The 15,898-nt window shown below is 42.1% G+C and overlaps 1 protein-coding gene across 1 annotated transcript in view; it reads right to left on the bottom strand.

The window, feature by feature from the left end:
• The window catches only part of fgfrl1a (fibroblast growth factor receptor like 1a), a 65,987-nt gene that overhangs the window by 26,038 nt on the left and 24,051 nt on the right, over positions 1 to 15,898 (bottom strand). The window contains exon 3 of the mRNA XM_005919452.3: positions 12,876 to 13,148. Coding sequence (XP_005919514.1) covers positions 12,876 to 13,148 — 273 coding nt within the window. The remainder of the gene's footprint in view (positions 1 to 12,875; positions 13,149 to 15,898) is intronic.

Raw genomic sequence — 15,898 nt, forward strand, 5'->3', positions numbered from 1 at the left:
TCTGATAGGATGCAGAAAATGCACCGGCTCTTAATGTTGCACCAAGTCAGATATATTTAGTAATTTGCTCCAGCCTCAAATCATCCTGGCTCGTAAAACAACTGTCATCTTCCAAAAATAGATGATGTCCCCATCGATAAATTATTGCTTCCTCGCCAAGTGACGAACCTGCTGCTCAGCAGGGGGCAGAAACGCTGCAGCAGTTCCTCAAGGATGCGAAAACAGCAGCAATGTGCTTGTGTCAGTGTTAAACGACTATTATGCGTTAAAAAGCAAAAGAATAAATCTGGCTACAAATGAAACATTTAATAAAGTTAAATGTATGTCCTACAAATGATTGTTTTTGTACCGACGGGTTTGTATTTATGCATAAAATTACCTGAGTGTGCTGAACTTGTAATTACTGCATCTGCCTTGATTTATGTGTGTGTGGGTGCCTATAAGCATACGTGCGCTCTTTTATGTCCGCGTGTGGACAGCATTTGTACCTGGTTGTGTATGCTTTTGAGACTGTGTGTCCGTCCAGCTGCTGCGCGTGTAACCCTAGTAAACTTCAAGGCAGTGCTCTGCTCTGCAGAATTAACGAATCTCTCACATCCATCGCCACGTGCCGCCTTTGAAACAGACACCGACGGCCTCGGCTCAGCACTTTGAACTCTCAATCATTCTCTCGCTCGCCCACCCTGCTCTGCCCTGTATCAAATTATATTCTAGTCAAATATCTGCTCATTAGCAAAAGTTTTGTCCCCAATTAACCCTTTTTCTCTTCTTACATTGTTTAATTCATTTTCACAACAGCCAATCGGTGCAATCAAGGCAGCTAAGGAGCAATGAGAGGTAGATGAGGCTGAAAACAACCTTTCTACCTGGGTTTCCTCCCAAATCTCAGTTTCTACTTAAAATAGGACTTGCCTGTTGATAAAGCTGATCAAAACACCTTCTTTCTGAACACTTCCATAAGAAGTAAAAACAACACATTGCTTCAAATTTGTGCAGAGAGTGAAATGAAGAGTCTACAATACATAAGCCTGGAAAGGTCTGACCATATAAAACAATGTTCTAAGATGTTTGATGTTTGGTAAAAAACAGGTGGTACTAAAACCACATCTAAAACCTGCAGGACACTGGCCCTCGAGGCCTGGAGTTCGACACCTGTGCGCTAATAGGTGTGTAGGCCTGTGTGACTGGGGCCTTACTTGTCAACTCCTAACCTGCCAAACCCCCCACCAAGCTGGCGTTCTAATAATAACTGTAGAATTTTTTTAAGTCTGAAACCCAGAAATTACTATTCCCTAACAAAGAGCCCGGTCTGTAGACCACTGCTCTGCTTACTGCTGAACTCTGCTGTGATCCGTGCTGGAATGTAACTGTCTAGCCACACTTCAAAGCGAACGCCGAACCTGTTGAGCGTGAATATGCCACAAGTGTGCGGATGAGCCTGTTAACTTTGCACAAACATGCACGTATCACCGTTTCGGCACGGATCTGCACGGGTGCTCATTAGGTGTTCCAACGTGCGTCCCCATGCTGTTGTGTATGCATTTAATTGCGTACATGCTGACAATATGCGGTTGTCTTCTTGAACTTCAAAGTTGCTGGCATGCTCTGCTGTGTGAGGCTACATGCTGAGAGGATGTCTTTGATGAACAACTATTTACAACAATGTAAAACTAACCCTCACATCACGATGCGCCGCTGGGCCATGTTTCAACATGACTCACCCCAATTCCTGCTTTGTTCAACAGTCATTCTTGTTACTCAGAGCTGTTTGTGGATTAATAACAATGCAACTTTTTTGTCTACACTCAGTGGGATGCTTTCTTGCTCACCTCAAACTGTCGTATTTTACTCCCCTAGAGAACATTTTAGTAGAGAAGATAACTGCATTCATTCTGTGTGTGTTCCAAGTACACACTGTATCCCAGGACCTATTAACTACATATTGACATGCACTTCAAAGTAAAACAAAATAGCACGTTTCTTTGATAGTGAATAAATTCTGCTAACAACCAGCAAAACCATGGTGACACTGCTGGAAGCCTGTGAATGACCGAAGGACACTGAAACAGACATCTGCCTTGATCCAATCGATGCAGTATGTCGGACCGCTGTCTTTTCGACCTAATGAGGTGTCTGAAGTCATGATGTAGCAAACCATCACTAGTATAGTAAAGAGAAAGGAATCTGATGGGTCGACTGGATGTTAACTTTCTGGCTTGTTTAAATTATTAAAAAATTGTCTGACAGCAGCGATACACACTCCTTTCTCTCTAATATTCTTACTTCTGTTTTATCTTATAGCTGATACTAGTAACTATTCTTTTGGTCACTAAGAGCACAATAGTTTAAATCAGACACACGTAAAGCTAAACGTTAACTGTCAAAAAATATTAGCCTTGATTGCAACTGTGCAGGCAGCACGGTTGCATGGTGGTTAGCACTGTTACAGCACAGCAAGACGGTCCTGAGTTCAATTCCACCATCAGGCCGGGGTCTTTCTGTGTGGAGTTTGCGTGGGTTCCCTCCAAGTACTCCGGCTTCTTCCCACCGAGATAATGCAGTTTGTGGGGATAGGTTAATTGATTAATCAAAATTGCCCATAGGTGTGAATGCGGGAGTGAATGTGAGCACGAATGGTTGCCTGTCTCTGTGTGTTAGCCCTGCGACAGACCGGCGACCTGTCCAGGGTGTACCCCGCCTCTCGCCCTATGACAGCTGGGATAGGCTCCAGCGCCCCCCGCGACCCTGAAAAGGATAAGCGGACGCGAATGGATGGATGCAACTGTGTATAATCTTATGTCAAAGTGCTAAATTCAGTATGTTTGATACATAAACACTTACATGGCGATGAACACAGAATAAATCATAACACAAATTTAGGATTGAGATGTTCAGGCAAAAAAAGAGGAGGGAGGCTGACGCAGCACTTAAATCTCCAAATATCATATACTCATTAAAATGCAAACAGCGTTAGAAAACAGCATTGTGGAGAGGAGCTTGAGGTCACGGCCACAGAGTGTGTGGTGTGTGTTTTCGTGAGAGTGTATCAGTTTTCAGGATACTGTCACACTGATCAAACTCAGGCCTGATAGCAGAGGCGCCGTAGAACCATTGCTGTATTTGCCTAAGAACCATGGGGAAAACTACACACACATCTTACCCAGAGAACAGAGAGGGAAATGTATTGTGCATGCATTTTGGTGAAATATAATGCGCTGGAATGCTGCAAAATTATGCAAGTAACTACATGCAGACGCACACCTGATGGCTCGGAACAAAACCCGTCTGTTGGAGCTCATTTCTTCTTTAATGGTGACGTTATCTGTTTCAAATTACATGTAATTTCTTAAGATATTTCTGTCTGCGGTAATTTTCTCTAATCATATTTTTTCTTTGCTTATTTCATTCCAGCTATGCCGAACGTTTAGAAATAGGCGAGATAAAGCATTTAATCAAACTTCCTGAAGCTTAAATAGATATGAAATAGAGGCAGCTTTAAAAAAACTGTTTAGACTGCATACCTATAAACACATGACAGGAAAACACTGACAAGTCAACAAGGCTTCATCAAATCCAGATAGAGCACCAGCTTTGGGATGCATAGTTCAAACTGCGATAAACATTTTGATAAGTGGAACAAGTTTTTCCACGCCTGCTGCTTTTTATTCAGCTCAGTGTGAGTTGTTCTGTCGTATCCTGTCCTGCTTGCTGTCAGTGCAGTGACATCTGGAAAAGCCAGATGTAATCGCTGGAATCCGAAAAAGTGACAAAAAGAGAATAAAGGAGGGAATCGCTGAGAATAATTTGCTCTCCATGTCGTCATTAAGACATCAAAGCGAACGCAGAAGATACAGAGCCTTTCAGCGTGGACACAAATGCACTTTGGAGGAGAAGAGTAACAAACGAGGGAAGAACAGAAAAGAACAGAGGGGAAGGGAAGAGGAGGAGGAGGGATGGTGTGTGCTGAAGAACCTGTCTTTGGCTTTGATGACGGCACAACAGCGAAAGCAGCAAAAGCAGACAAAAGTTTCTAAGACTTCAAACGAAAGCTTTTTGTAGCACAGGTCTGCTCGCTCTTTCTCCCCCAGTTCTCCATTCTTCCCCCCCCCCTTTTCTCTTCAAACATGTCTTTGCTAATTGCCAGACCCTGTTCTGCCCTCCGCAGGCTCTCCACTCCTCTCAGGTCTATTCAGCACGGGGGTTGTTACAGAGGGAAGGCCTAATAACGTGCTCTAAGTGGACAATGGAGCCTGCGGGGCCAGCGACAAAATCCTGGTCTTAATGAGAAAAGACTCCTTGAGCGAACAAGCAGGTCTGTCAATAGACTGGCCTATTATGGAGTTACAGGGCAGGGTGGGAGGGTGGGGGTGTGTGGCATGTGTGTTCCAAGTTATCTGCGCATGAGTTAATATCTATGTGATAGAAAATAAAAAAATAAAAAAATAAAATTAGTGTATAAAAAGGAAAAAAATACACGCGTCTAGGTATGGCAGCATGAATGCTTGCGTGTGTGTGTGTGTGTGTGTGTGTGTGTGTGTGTGTGCTGCTACCCCCTGAGGGTAACAATAGTTAACAGGACTAATCCTCTAGACCGTATAATGGCCACTAAGCTGTCTATTCAGAAGTTCAGCTCCCCTGCTAACTCCTCCGATCAGGCACGAATACCCACACTCAGCCATTCACTTCCCTTTCCTTCGTTCTTTGTAAAACCTTCGGAAACTTTTTTTGTTGTTGTCTTGATCAGTATATCATTTGATTCATATCACATAGCTAATCGCATATTTAAGTATTTTTAAATGGAAATATCCTGCTGCAGTATCCCTCATGGTTTCAGCAGTTTAAAGTATTGTTTATCTGTTTAAACAGAACCCAGAGATACACTATTATCCAACTATTATATAACTTACATTATTCACAGATTTATTTGACGTACTACATGTTAGTTATCTGTTGCGCTACTCCCTCCTCTTTCTTAATCCCTCATTTCCTCCCTCCTTCTTCCCTCCTCTCCTCCATCTTCCCCTCCTCCCAGTCATTTGTAGTGTGTGTGTGTGTGTGTGTGTGAGAGACTTCACCAATTAGTTTTTTGGAGAGGTTAACCCCACTGCTGTGAGTTTGTAGCGTCATTGTTGCTCTGTGTGAGGGACTGCAAGTTATGCAGAGAGGGTCTCTGAAGCACCTTGTTTGCTTTCATTTGCAGGTGGGGTGAGGCTTTGGAGTGGCAGTGGGTGGCTGTTAAGTGATGGGGGTGCAGGACACATCTCCCATAAGGACCCACTCTGGAAACAGCGAGTGTCTCCTTGAGAGGCTTTGTCGATGCCTCTTACAATTGCACCGAGCTCTCCCTGCTAAATCACCTGCTCACATCTTAACTTGTTGATTCTCTAACAGCAGGCTGTGATCTCTAAATGTATCATTTGTTTGTTAAAAATGTATCATTTATCTGCAGTTATCTTTTGTGGTGTCTGATGTCCAGGATGGACAGTTATCAAAAATGTAAGTTTGGATTATGACTCTTTTTTGGTTTAAAATAGAGATTAAATTGATAACCATGCCGACATTTTCTGTCTATTCAAAGTTAAGAGCTTCTCTTAAGCTTATATGACTGTGTAAAAACTTTGCAAAACAGAGCATCTTAAATTAAAATGTTTTGTCACACAGTAATCTCTGGTTCCTATGCTTAAAGACAGTTAGATTTAAGGGTTTTAAACCCTTTGGAAGCAATTTTATGAGTTTATAACAACCAAAATCAATAAGAATTAATAAAATGTTACTGAATTTGCACTTACCTGTGTCATTGATGGTCATCAGAAGCACACAGCGCACTAATTCTTAGTACCCCATCGAAAAAACAAGATGTGGTTCCGATGTCTAGTTCGGCATAAATGTAATGCGACATGTGTTCTGTGAATTTATTAAAAATTTAGATTTTTCCAAACATTTTTTAATTGTCCATAATACAAAATGGTAGATTTTTATAGAAAAACATTTGCCTTTAAGACCTTTTAAAGAATTATAACCTTAGCTCTCCACTCTTCCACTTCAAACCCAGTTTCTACAATTATATTCCCTCCAGTCTAGCTTGCTTTCATTGTGATATGTCCTCACCCTCCCTGCCTTTCAGATTCTCCCATCTCCTATCACTGTTGGACACGTCCGCCTTAATTGACAAACTGAGATACTTTAAAGCATCTCGCATCCTCAAATTTTCAGTTTCGTGTAGTTTTACCAATATCTGGGGACGGAGTGCACTTCATGATGTGAGTGATGGGGCATCAAATGATACATATAAAACCCTGCTACATTTCTTATTAGTCTCATGTTTTTCACTCAAAGGATGCTGCTGTGCCAAAACACACAGAGAGGTAACATTACACCTCAGATTAGCTGTGGGAGAGTTGCTGTGGAAACCAAGGGTGAAAATGTGTTTGCTTTAGAGTTTTGAGGAGCTGGTAAATGAAGTTAAGATCAAATTCCTTCCTCAAACAGAATTAACAGAGCGCAGAATACAGCAAAGAGCAAGATGGAGAGGATACGTAGAGGTCGAGTGCCAGTAAAACAGAAATACTCTGCATACTGAGCAGTACTGTCTTCACTCAACAGCTGTATTTGCTATTAAGTTGACTTAAAAAAAAGCAATTACAGCATTAAATTGCTACATTATAAGTTTGTCAGAACGTGTAATTTTAAAGAAAGTTACCTGCACTAAAGCTTAATGGTTTTTCCCAGCCCATTAATCTTTCTGACACACGTACGGCTCTCACCTGATAACCCAACAGTAACACATTAATACAACATCTATGAATCAACCACAATGTTAAAACTACCTTGGTAATACTTAAGCAGTCTGGATGGATACTTTGGCTCCTGTGGATCTGTTTGCTTGGCGCACACACTCTTGGCGGCACTGAGATCTGTGAAGTTTGGAGGCCTGGTCAGTGCCTTGGCCTCTGAGCTGTTACCGCGCAGTTGCTGTGGTGCAGCAGGGCACACCGTCCTGCTAGTCTTCCAGATTCTTCCACAATCAAGCAGATGGTGCTTTTCGAAGTTTCAGCCATATATTGTCGATACCAATATGCATTTAGCTTCTACTACTAGCAGTAACTACATTAGTAGTAACGAGTGGGAAAGTGGAAGCAGATGTCAGTTTTCCCTAACTTTGAATCTAACTCTGACACACGGCAGTGAGAGGAATGGGAGGATTTCATAGAAAAACTGTAATTTAAAGAGTTTTCAGCCTTCAGTTAGACATACCACTTACACTCTCTGTAATCATATGAAACGTGTGCTTCACTTCAGTTTTCGGGTGGATTTTCTCCTCAAAATGAGTCACCGCTTGGGCCTTGAGAAAAAGGCTTGTTGACTGACAGATGGCATCTAGTGCGGAGAATTGAAGTCAAAGCTAGCACGGGGTATTTAAGACCCATTAGGGGTCTGTGAGAGCTTTACTTGGCGTACAATCAGTAGAGAAAAAGCCATATGCACTCAGACACACACACACACACACATGGACATACACAGATGTTAATGGAGCATGAAGGCAAACAGAAGGCAAAAGAACGAGGAGGTGAAAGACGCTCAAGAGAAAAGACGTCTCCTCTTGACTGGTAATGCTGAAGGAATCCAACTGCAGGAGGGTTTTGAGAGAAATACAAGAAGGATATTTGAGGTGGATGAAAAAAGGACGGGAAAAAAAGCAGAGAGAAGGTGACCGTGAGAAGAGTTGGTTGTAGTTTGCAAGAGAAGTTAAGAGAGATAAGTATTCGTGGCTACTATTTTCCACAGACCACCTCAGTGTTAGGTAAAAGGAGACGCAGCAGATACAACTCTCCTTATCCCTACACTGCTTTGAATGCATCTCATCCTGTGAAGACAGCTTTTCCAAGACTTCCGTAGATTTTATTGTTCTCTTTTATTCTCCGGCATTGTTGACGGCTCTGTTTTCTTTTGCTGCGTCTCCCCCATGTCCATCTTCTTTCCTCCTCTTTGCTGGAAGTGAAACGAGGCAGAACGAGAGGATGTGGGACAGACAAGCATGAAATGGAGGCAGGGGCCTCTGAGGAGTGTGCGACTGTGCTGATGTCAGTTTGCATCTGTATTTTGTCCACATTTGCCGGTGACATGTGCATGTGAGGGATTGGACAAATATTTTCCTGTCCCGTCTTGTTGACATGTATATGCAAAAAGATGCAGTAAATATATCCATGTGCATCTTAATGTTTATCTTTACAAGAAACAACAAGGTGGTAAACAGCTTTTGAAACCTGAACCCGTTCTTTCTGCTGCGTCATATCTGCCTGAACACGCACGCATACACACCAGCATGTTTACATCTCCGCAGTGCCACCCTGATATCCGGAGCAACAGCTTTGTCTACTTCACTGTAAGGGCGGCGTGTTGTAACAAAAGCAGGACCAAAGAGAACGGAACAAATGTGATGCGGAACCGAACAAAATGACTGTGACAGGCGAAGAAACAGGCGCACATACACTCTTTCAACTCTGCCCTAACTTTCTGCAACTGTTGGCCGAATCAAGCATAAGCTCATGTCATTTTTAAATGCAAAGACTTCTGGAATACAATGTAACTTATTTCTGATTTTTACCATACATTATTAAAAATTCCCAGCTGAGACTTCTTCAGTTGAGAATCTAATAAAATTATGCGCTATAATGAAACAGGTATTTCCATAAGGAGAGACAAAGGAAGGGAACTTCTCCTGGAACCAGATCCCCTGCTATTAAGGCATCTTTAAGTTCAAGAGGAGGAGGGGTAAACAATGTGATGATTTCTGGGCTCTATCTTAAAATGACAGCTTTTTTAATGTTTTGCGCTTTTTACTGAGAACCTACTTCCTGTAAGGCCTCAAATGCTAGAGTGCACACCAACTAACCTGAGCAGAAATGGTTAATTTGTCAAGTAGGTGGATGAGGTAGCGAGGGCAAGACACTTGGTTACTTGAGATTCATCTTAAGCTCTGCGCAATCACAGACACATACTTTTCTCTCTTTGCGTGTGACTCACACCAATTAAGTTGCAAACCTTGGCTGCCACTACATCCTCTCCAGATGAGGCACCAGATATCTCAATTAAAAAAATCAGAAATTTGAGAACACGAAATAAGAGGGGGCATCAGGATGGAGAAACTGACGGATGGCGAGATGATGTTGGTCTGCAACGTGATCTCATGTGTTAGCTTCTGGCCGGAAGACAGCTGCAGTCTCACACATGCAATGCAGTTTAATGAAGAAAGACTGAACGTGCAAAAACGAGCTGGATTTGCTGTCAAAGAAGTGCAGGCCTACCAGGAAACAAGCAGTCTCAGGCAACAATGTGAAACCATTTATTTGGTGTGCAGTACCACATTAAAGTTTCATGACAAACAGGGCAGAGCTGTGTGATGTCAGGAGTTCACTGCTATTAGTGGGCTAATCCTGGCATTAAATCACCAGATTTTATTGAAGAAAAAATTATTTTCCAAATCAATTTTCTTCATAGTCCTGCTTTGGTTTTTGCCATTTGTCATGTTTAATGTTGTGATTTGTCTTGCTTCAGTCTTCATTACGTAGCCGCGGCTTGATGAACATAAATCATGTACAACCGTATTTATTCAAACATACATTAGGTCGAGGTTTGATATCTTTCTCTGCCTGTCTTTGCGCTTTGTTCTCCAATTATGAACAGATGTCAGCTGCTATGGTTGAGCTCTTAAATCACCACAAATCATCATGTCACCCACTTGCGAACAGACCTGCATATGCACACTGACACACACGCACGTGCTCATTAAAACTCAAAACCGCATTTTCATGCGCACATGCACTGAAAGCACGCCTAAATGCAAGCATGCACGCACACACACACACACACACACACACACACACACGACTCCAAGCCATTTCCTTCCGTCCTTTTTATGCACAGTTTCCCAATTCTGCTCCAGACATGCTTTCATTGTCATCGCATCTGGTTTAAGCTATAAATGTTCTATAATTCATTGCTCTAGTAAAAGAAAAAAAATTCACAATATGAAAAGACAAAGTTAAAGAAAAGCGAATAAGGGAGAACAAAAGAGAAGAAACTCCACGAAAAGAATGTGGGAGTACGAAAGAGAAGCTTGCCTCGTCTTTTCAGTTTTTTTGAAGGTCACTGTGGTTTGTAGAGCAGAAAAAAAAAAATCTTTTTTGGTTTCACTTTATTGGTGGTCCAATAAATCTTCTCACAACGACGCATGAACATACGCGCATGCAAAAGTCCTCAAATAAACAACCACACACTCACACAAACACACGCACACATTTTACTTACAAACATTTTCCAACCTACACACAATAAAAGAACTAACCCTTCAAAGAATCTTCCAATTTCCCCACATCAACAAAAGCCTGCCTTCACAAAATGCCTCTCCATGCCTTCCAACCACTGAGGCGGAGTACAGTGGGTGTTTTACGGCAATCGAATGCTAAAACATCTGGGGAAAATAGGAAACTGTGAAAATATTGGTACAAATTAAACGTGGTTGGAGGAAAATGAGCCAGCTGACTGGGGGAAGGAGGAATGAGCGCTGATATTGGGTGCTAATAAGAAAAAGGTGTTAAATGATACTCTTGGTTAGAAATTGAGAGGGAAATACAATAAGATGCAGGTGTGGGCTCATTACTGTGAAACAGACCGGTCATAAGATAGTTAACACAAGACCACACAGGTAAGGAGGGGAGATGAAAGCGAAGAGGACGTGTGGTGGAAGCAAGGAAGCGAAACAGTGAGAGAACCCTTAGCAGAGCAGCAGAGTACATCAAACAGAGAAACAGGTAAAGGTCCACAGAGTACCGTATTACAACAACTACCACTCCATGCTCTGACCATCCTTACCAATGTAGATTGATCCAGCTATGAAAACAGTTTCCAGAGTCTGCAAGCCACGATCATTTTCTTTTGGCAACATACAAGTTACATTACCCTGCTTGGATTTTTAATTAATTACATGTACATCATGCATGCAAAACTCTCAAGCCAATCCTTGCTGCTCTAATGAGCTTGAAAGTCAATATATTGTATGACTGTCTACTTTTGCACAGTTTTGTATGTTAGTTTGCACATGTTTGCGAATAAAAGCTCTGAAATATTCTGTGAATTTAAGGAAACATTAAACACTGTAGGGCTGTCAGTTCCTGACCTGAAGTACTTCTATTTCTGGCATGAAGATTCACTTAATTAGAGCCTAAAAATAAAGCATCTGACTGCAAACTCACAAGGAAATATCTGTATTTCTGTAGATGTGTTCACTTATTTCAACAGTTTTCCTCAACAGATGGAGTTCACTCAGTTTTAAGTGAAGACTTCAAGTCAAAAAGCCAAAGGGGCCTTGTAATCTAAGATGCTACATCTTAATGAAGGTTGTGGGACTTGAGAACTACTGTCAAAGATGCATAAAACTATACAGTTTTAAATTTACGTATGGGTGTTGATTTGCTTGTGCTTTGCTTTAAGTGGAAAGGATCCTATTCTCAAGTTTTGATGTTGTAATTCACAGGATTTGTTCTCATTACCAGTGAGACGGACAAACACATAATATACATACATTTGCCCAATTAACTGTGCATAGCATGAACGTGTGTGTGCATATGTGAAGTGAGCGAAAGGGACAGTGAATGAGGGAGGGGAGAAGGGGGCAGCAGCTGCTTGCCTGGATGACCTCAGCGGCAGCTGTTGCCCCCCAACCCTTCCACCACCGCCCCCGCCCTCTGTATGCCAGCTTGCCTTTGAAGTTCAGGTCAAGACCGATGCAGCTTTGAATGCATACCGATAATGATTACAGGAAAATAAAAGGATGTTTTCGACCGGCAACATGCAAATTTATGGAAAACTGGGACTGAAACTGTATTGTTGACACTATAACTGAAATTCAGACCTGTCATTTCAATGATAATAAAATCTATGCTGTATCTATAGGAAGAAAATCTTCATATTCATTGATAGATAAAACGCTGCATCATTAGTGTTGTGTTGTCTAAGATTTCAACCTGGCTCCTGTTAACTTTGGTGCATGACTTAATTTCAAATTGAAGATACTTTTGTCCTTTTAAAACACCGAATGAATGAATTTGCATCGGAGCATTTCACTCAACCCAGTCTTTGAAGTGCCGACGCAGTATAGAGAGTACAGCTTTAGTCAGATTCTCTGGAACGCTATGCAGCCTTAATCACTCTGCTGGCATCCACTCTACTGACTGAAACCTGACACACACGCGCACACGCACACGCAGAGACACACACACAAAATCGGGTGGCATGTGCACAAACTCGTGGAATGAAGCGCGCGCGCACACAGACGGGTGTGGAGGTTCACCGGCACACAGACCCAGACACACGAGCAGGCAAAGACAGAGGCTTGCATGTGTAAATGTACACTGACACACTGTCCTTCCAACAGGTATTTTGTTTACATGGATAAGAGTTGAGGGAAGTGGTTATTTGAGTCCATGTACAAAAAAGAAAATACACACTTGTATTTGTGCAACAAGGTTGTCAGAGGAGTCACAGACTACTGCCTCCACATAACAGCTCACCCACCCAGACACTAACAACAATACAGCCTTCTGGGCATTGTATAGGAAAACGAAACATGGCACAACAAAGCCTCTTTTATAGTGACATTAACATTGAGACGCACACACAGATGAGGAATTTCCATGCCTCCGGACTAACAGTTTGCATCGCCTGCACTGGTGCAACTCAATTTTTACATTTACATGAAGCACAAAATGATTCATTTCGTGCTCAAACAGTTCTACTACGCAACTTTCCAGAGAGTTTACGTGTTGATGCAATTCATCCAAAGGTTCACATTGATGTCTCATGCACCAAACACTTACCTATCACAATAAGTGTGTAGTTGACATTTACGCTGCCAAACCCATTGGTGGCCTTACAGATGTAAGTTCCTGCATCGTCCATCTCCACCTCCTTAATACGCAGAGCGTGCTGTGACACCCTGAACCGTGTCCAGCCCCTGTGGATGTTGCGGCCATCTTTGGTCCACATGATGAGGGGAGGGGGGTCACCCTCCACAGGGCAGGGCAGCTTAACCGTGCGACCCAGACGTGCGCTCTGCCGATGGTTCACCCGCTCTGACACCCTGGGGGGACCTTGAGGGTAGAAGAAAAATGAAAACTTTACTACCGGTAGTAGCATCAGCAGTAAATTCAGCCTGGTTATGTAAGACCTGAATAATTAGTATATTAGTATACTGGGCATGAATGAAGAGTGTGCAACTTGATCTACGAGAAAATGGATCATTCTGACCCCTCCAAGAAAAAGACAAAATACTACAGTTTTGAACAAATTTGTTGTTTGACAAGCTCATAAGTTAGATTATAACTTAAATACAAAATACAATCTAATTATTCCAGGAAGTTCAAGAAGGAAGTTTACTCCTTGGTAAATTTACAGTCTTAAAAGCATCCATTGGAAGCAAACACAAAGCCAATTAGTAAGTTTAATATCATTTGATATGCCACACTGACACGAAGCCAGGCATGACCTTGACTGCTCGGTAGCCACTCTACTGTGAAATAGCACACTAGGAAAACAAAAGGGATTAAAGTAGCCTGATTGAATTGGAAAGGTGGGAGGAAATGATGGAGAGAAATGGAGGGGACAGAACAAAGAGAGGGGGGAGAAACAGAGGAAGGAAAGAGGGAAGGTAAGAGGAGAAGCGAGGAGGAAATGAATAAGGGAATAAGGGAGTATGGAATTTAAGGGAGTAAGTCTGCGAAGAGAAAGGGAATGAAATACGAGTGAATAGGACAGGCACACAAAGAAAGACAAACAGAAACACAGAGAGGTGGAAGCAGGAGTGGCGTGGGAGTTAACTCGTTTCTGAGCATCTCTGTTTGACCTTGCATTACTCCCTTTAGGTTAAAACAATACTTTCTAAATATAGCAATAAAAACACACAGTAGGCCACCATGTAGCAAACAATTTCCCAGCAAACAACAAAAAGCAATTGTAAGAAAATCCACCCTTAAACAACTAACTTCAGGTCACGTCCTGTAGGTTAAACATGTGAAAGAAAGGACAAACGGCGGTCCATGAAAACAGCGCGCCTGACAGACGTTTATCAAATCGATGTGGCCAGATACAGTTCAAACATTTCAGGTGCGTTTAATTCATTGCCCCCTTTGATACTGCTTAAATGTGTGCTTGTCAAAAAATGATTGGTTGGCTGTCGGGAACTTCTTCTTATGCTGTTTTTTGGTTGGCTTGTGATTGTGTTAGAGGTCGTAGTTGATTTTTTGTGCAAGGGAGAAAAGGAGTAGCCTGGTGTGGGGGGTTGAGAGTGAAGAAGAAAAGGCAAAGAAGTGCAGACTGTTTGAAGTGCAATCAGAAAAGGTTCTAGGGGTAATCATTATAGTAGCGATCCACTAAGAACAGTGAAAGATTGACTAGTTTTATCACAGCTGGCATTCCAGTTTTTCACTTCTGTGTGGCTGGCGTGAGAAACAGGAGCGACCAGAGCCACAACAGATTATTAAGTGCGGGGCAATCCCAAAATTAAATTGGGTTTTTGAACATTAAGAAAATACATCATTGTCCAGCCGTGGAGCATTGGCACGCATGACATGCATAAATCATATGACTGTATTTTTAGGCTGAGTGGCATTACACAATCTATATATATCTCTTTATTTTCTACTAAGTGTGCCAAGTGAAAACCATGAGATGTCACAAGCACTTTATTAAAACACACTGATTGAAATACACCACAAAAACATAGTTTCCTTACCCTGTTTCAAAATATACTCTCTTCCTGCATGTTGCTAAAGTCTTTCCAGCTTTCAGTGGAAAGTGCTAAGGCTAATAAACATGTCCATCTCCAGGCGGCCAACATCTGTTTACTTGTCTCTTTTCTCATTGCCCACACCTAGACGTGATTCCATAAAAGCCAAATTCCCAGTGAAGCTGTTCTTATTTATATTTATCTTTTTTTAAAGCTCTGGGTACAATTAAACAGTTACTGAACTAAGATGACATTGTCACTGTTCAGTTCAGTCTGAATTCAGTCATTTTAGCAGTGTAGGGGCAGCACGGTGGTTAGCACTGTTGCCGCACAGCAAGAAGGTCCTGAGTTCAATTCCACCATCAGGCCGGGGTCTTTCTGTGTGGAGTTTGCATGTTCTCCCCGTGTTTGAATATGTGAATGAATATGCCGCTGCAACCTGCAGACAGAGGTGTGCCTGTGGTACAAAAGCAACACCTCGTGGGGCTAAAAATGTTGCTAAATGTAGTTTGGAGCATTGAGGAAGATGCATAAGTGAGCTAGGCCTGGTTTAGTTGCTGACTCTGGGGGTGGGGCTTTGTGTGTAGAGAGGAGATTATGGGTTATGGAATGCAACACCAGATTTGTTTAAATATATAAACAAAAAAAAAACCCTTAAAAAGGCTAAGCTGGAACTAGATTCATTCCTTCACTGTGCAGCTGCAGAAGTAGGAGATGAACAAGATGAAGAAAAAAATCCTAAAGAGGTGAGAAGAGAGTTATAGAAATTGGGGAACCGTTACAGTAGTTCCTAGCTTGTGCTAACAAGGAGGGCTGTTATTTAAACATGGAAACAGGATGTGGACACAGTGATGGATGGATGGAAGTGAAATGTGTGAAAAAGACATTAGTCATACAGGTATTCAGAGGAGCCTGCTCTCCTCCAAACTCATCATTCCTGGATAGGGGAATGTGTTCGTTCATCTGTATGGCTTTCTCATTAGGGGCCCGAGAGTTCACTCTTTCTCCTTTTCCTACCCTATACATCTATTCTTTTCTTTCCTGGTAATGTGGTTACACATCGCTGGATCTCTTGGTCTGCTTTTGTTATTTTCTTCTGATATATCTCTCTCTGAA

The sequence above is a fragment of the Haplochromis burtoni genome, unplaced genomic scaffold, assembly GCF_018398535.1.
Source record: "Haplochromis burtoni strain Fernald_Lab_line unplaced genomic scaffold, NCSU_Asbu1 Contig_33, whole genome shotgun sequence".
NCBI classification, from domain to species: domain Eukaryota; kingdom Metazoa; phylum Chordata; class Actinopteri; order Cichliformes; family Cichlidae; genus Haplochromis; species Haplochromis burtoni.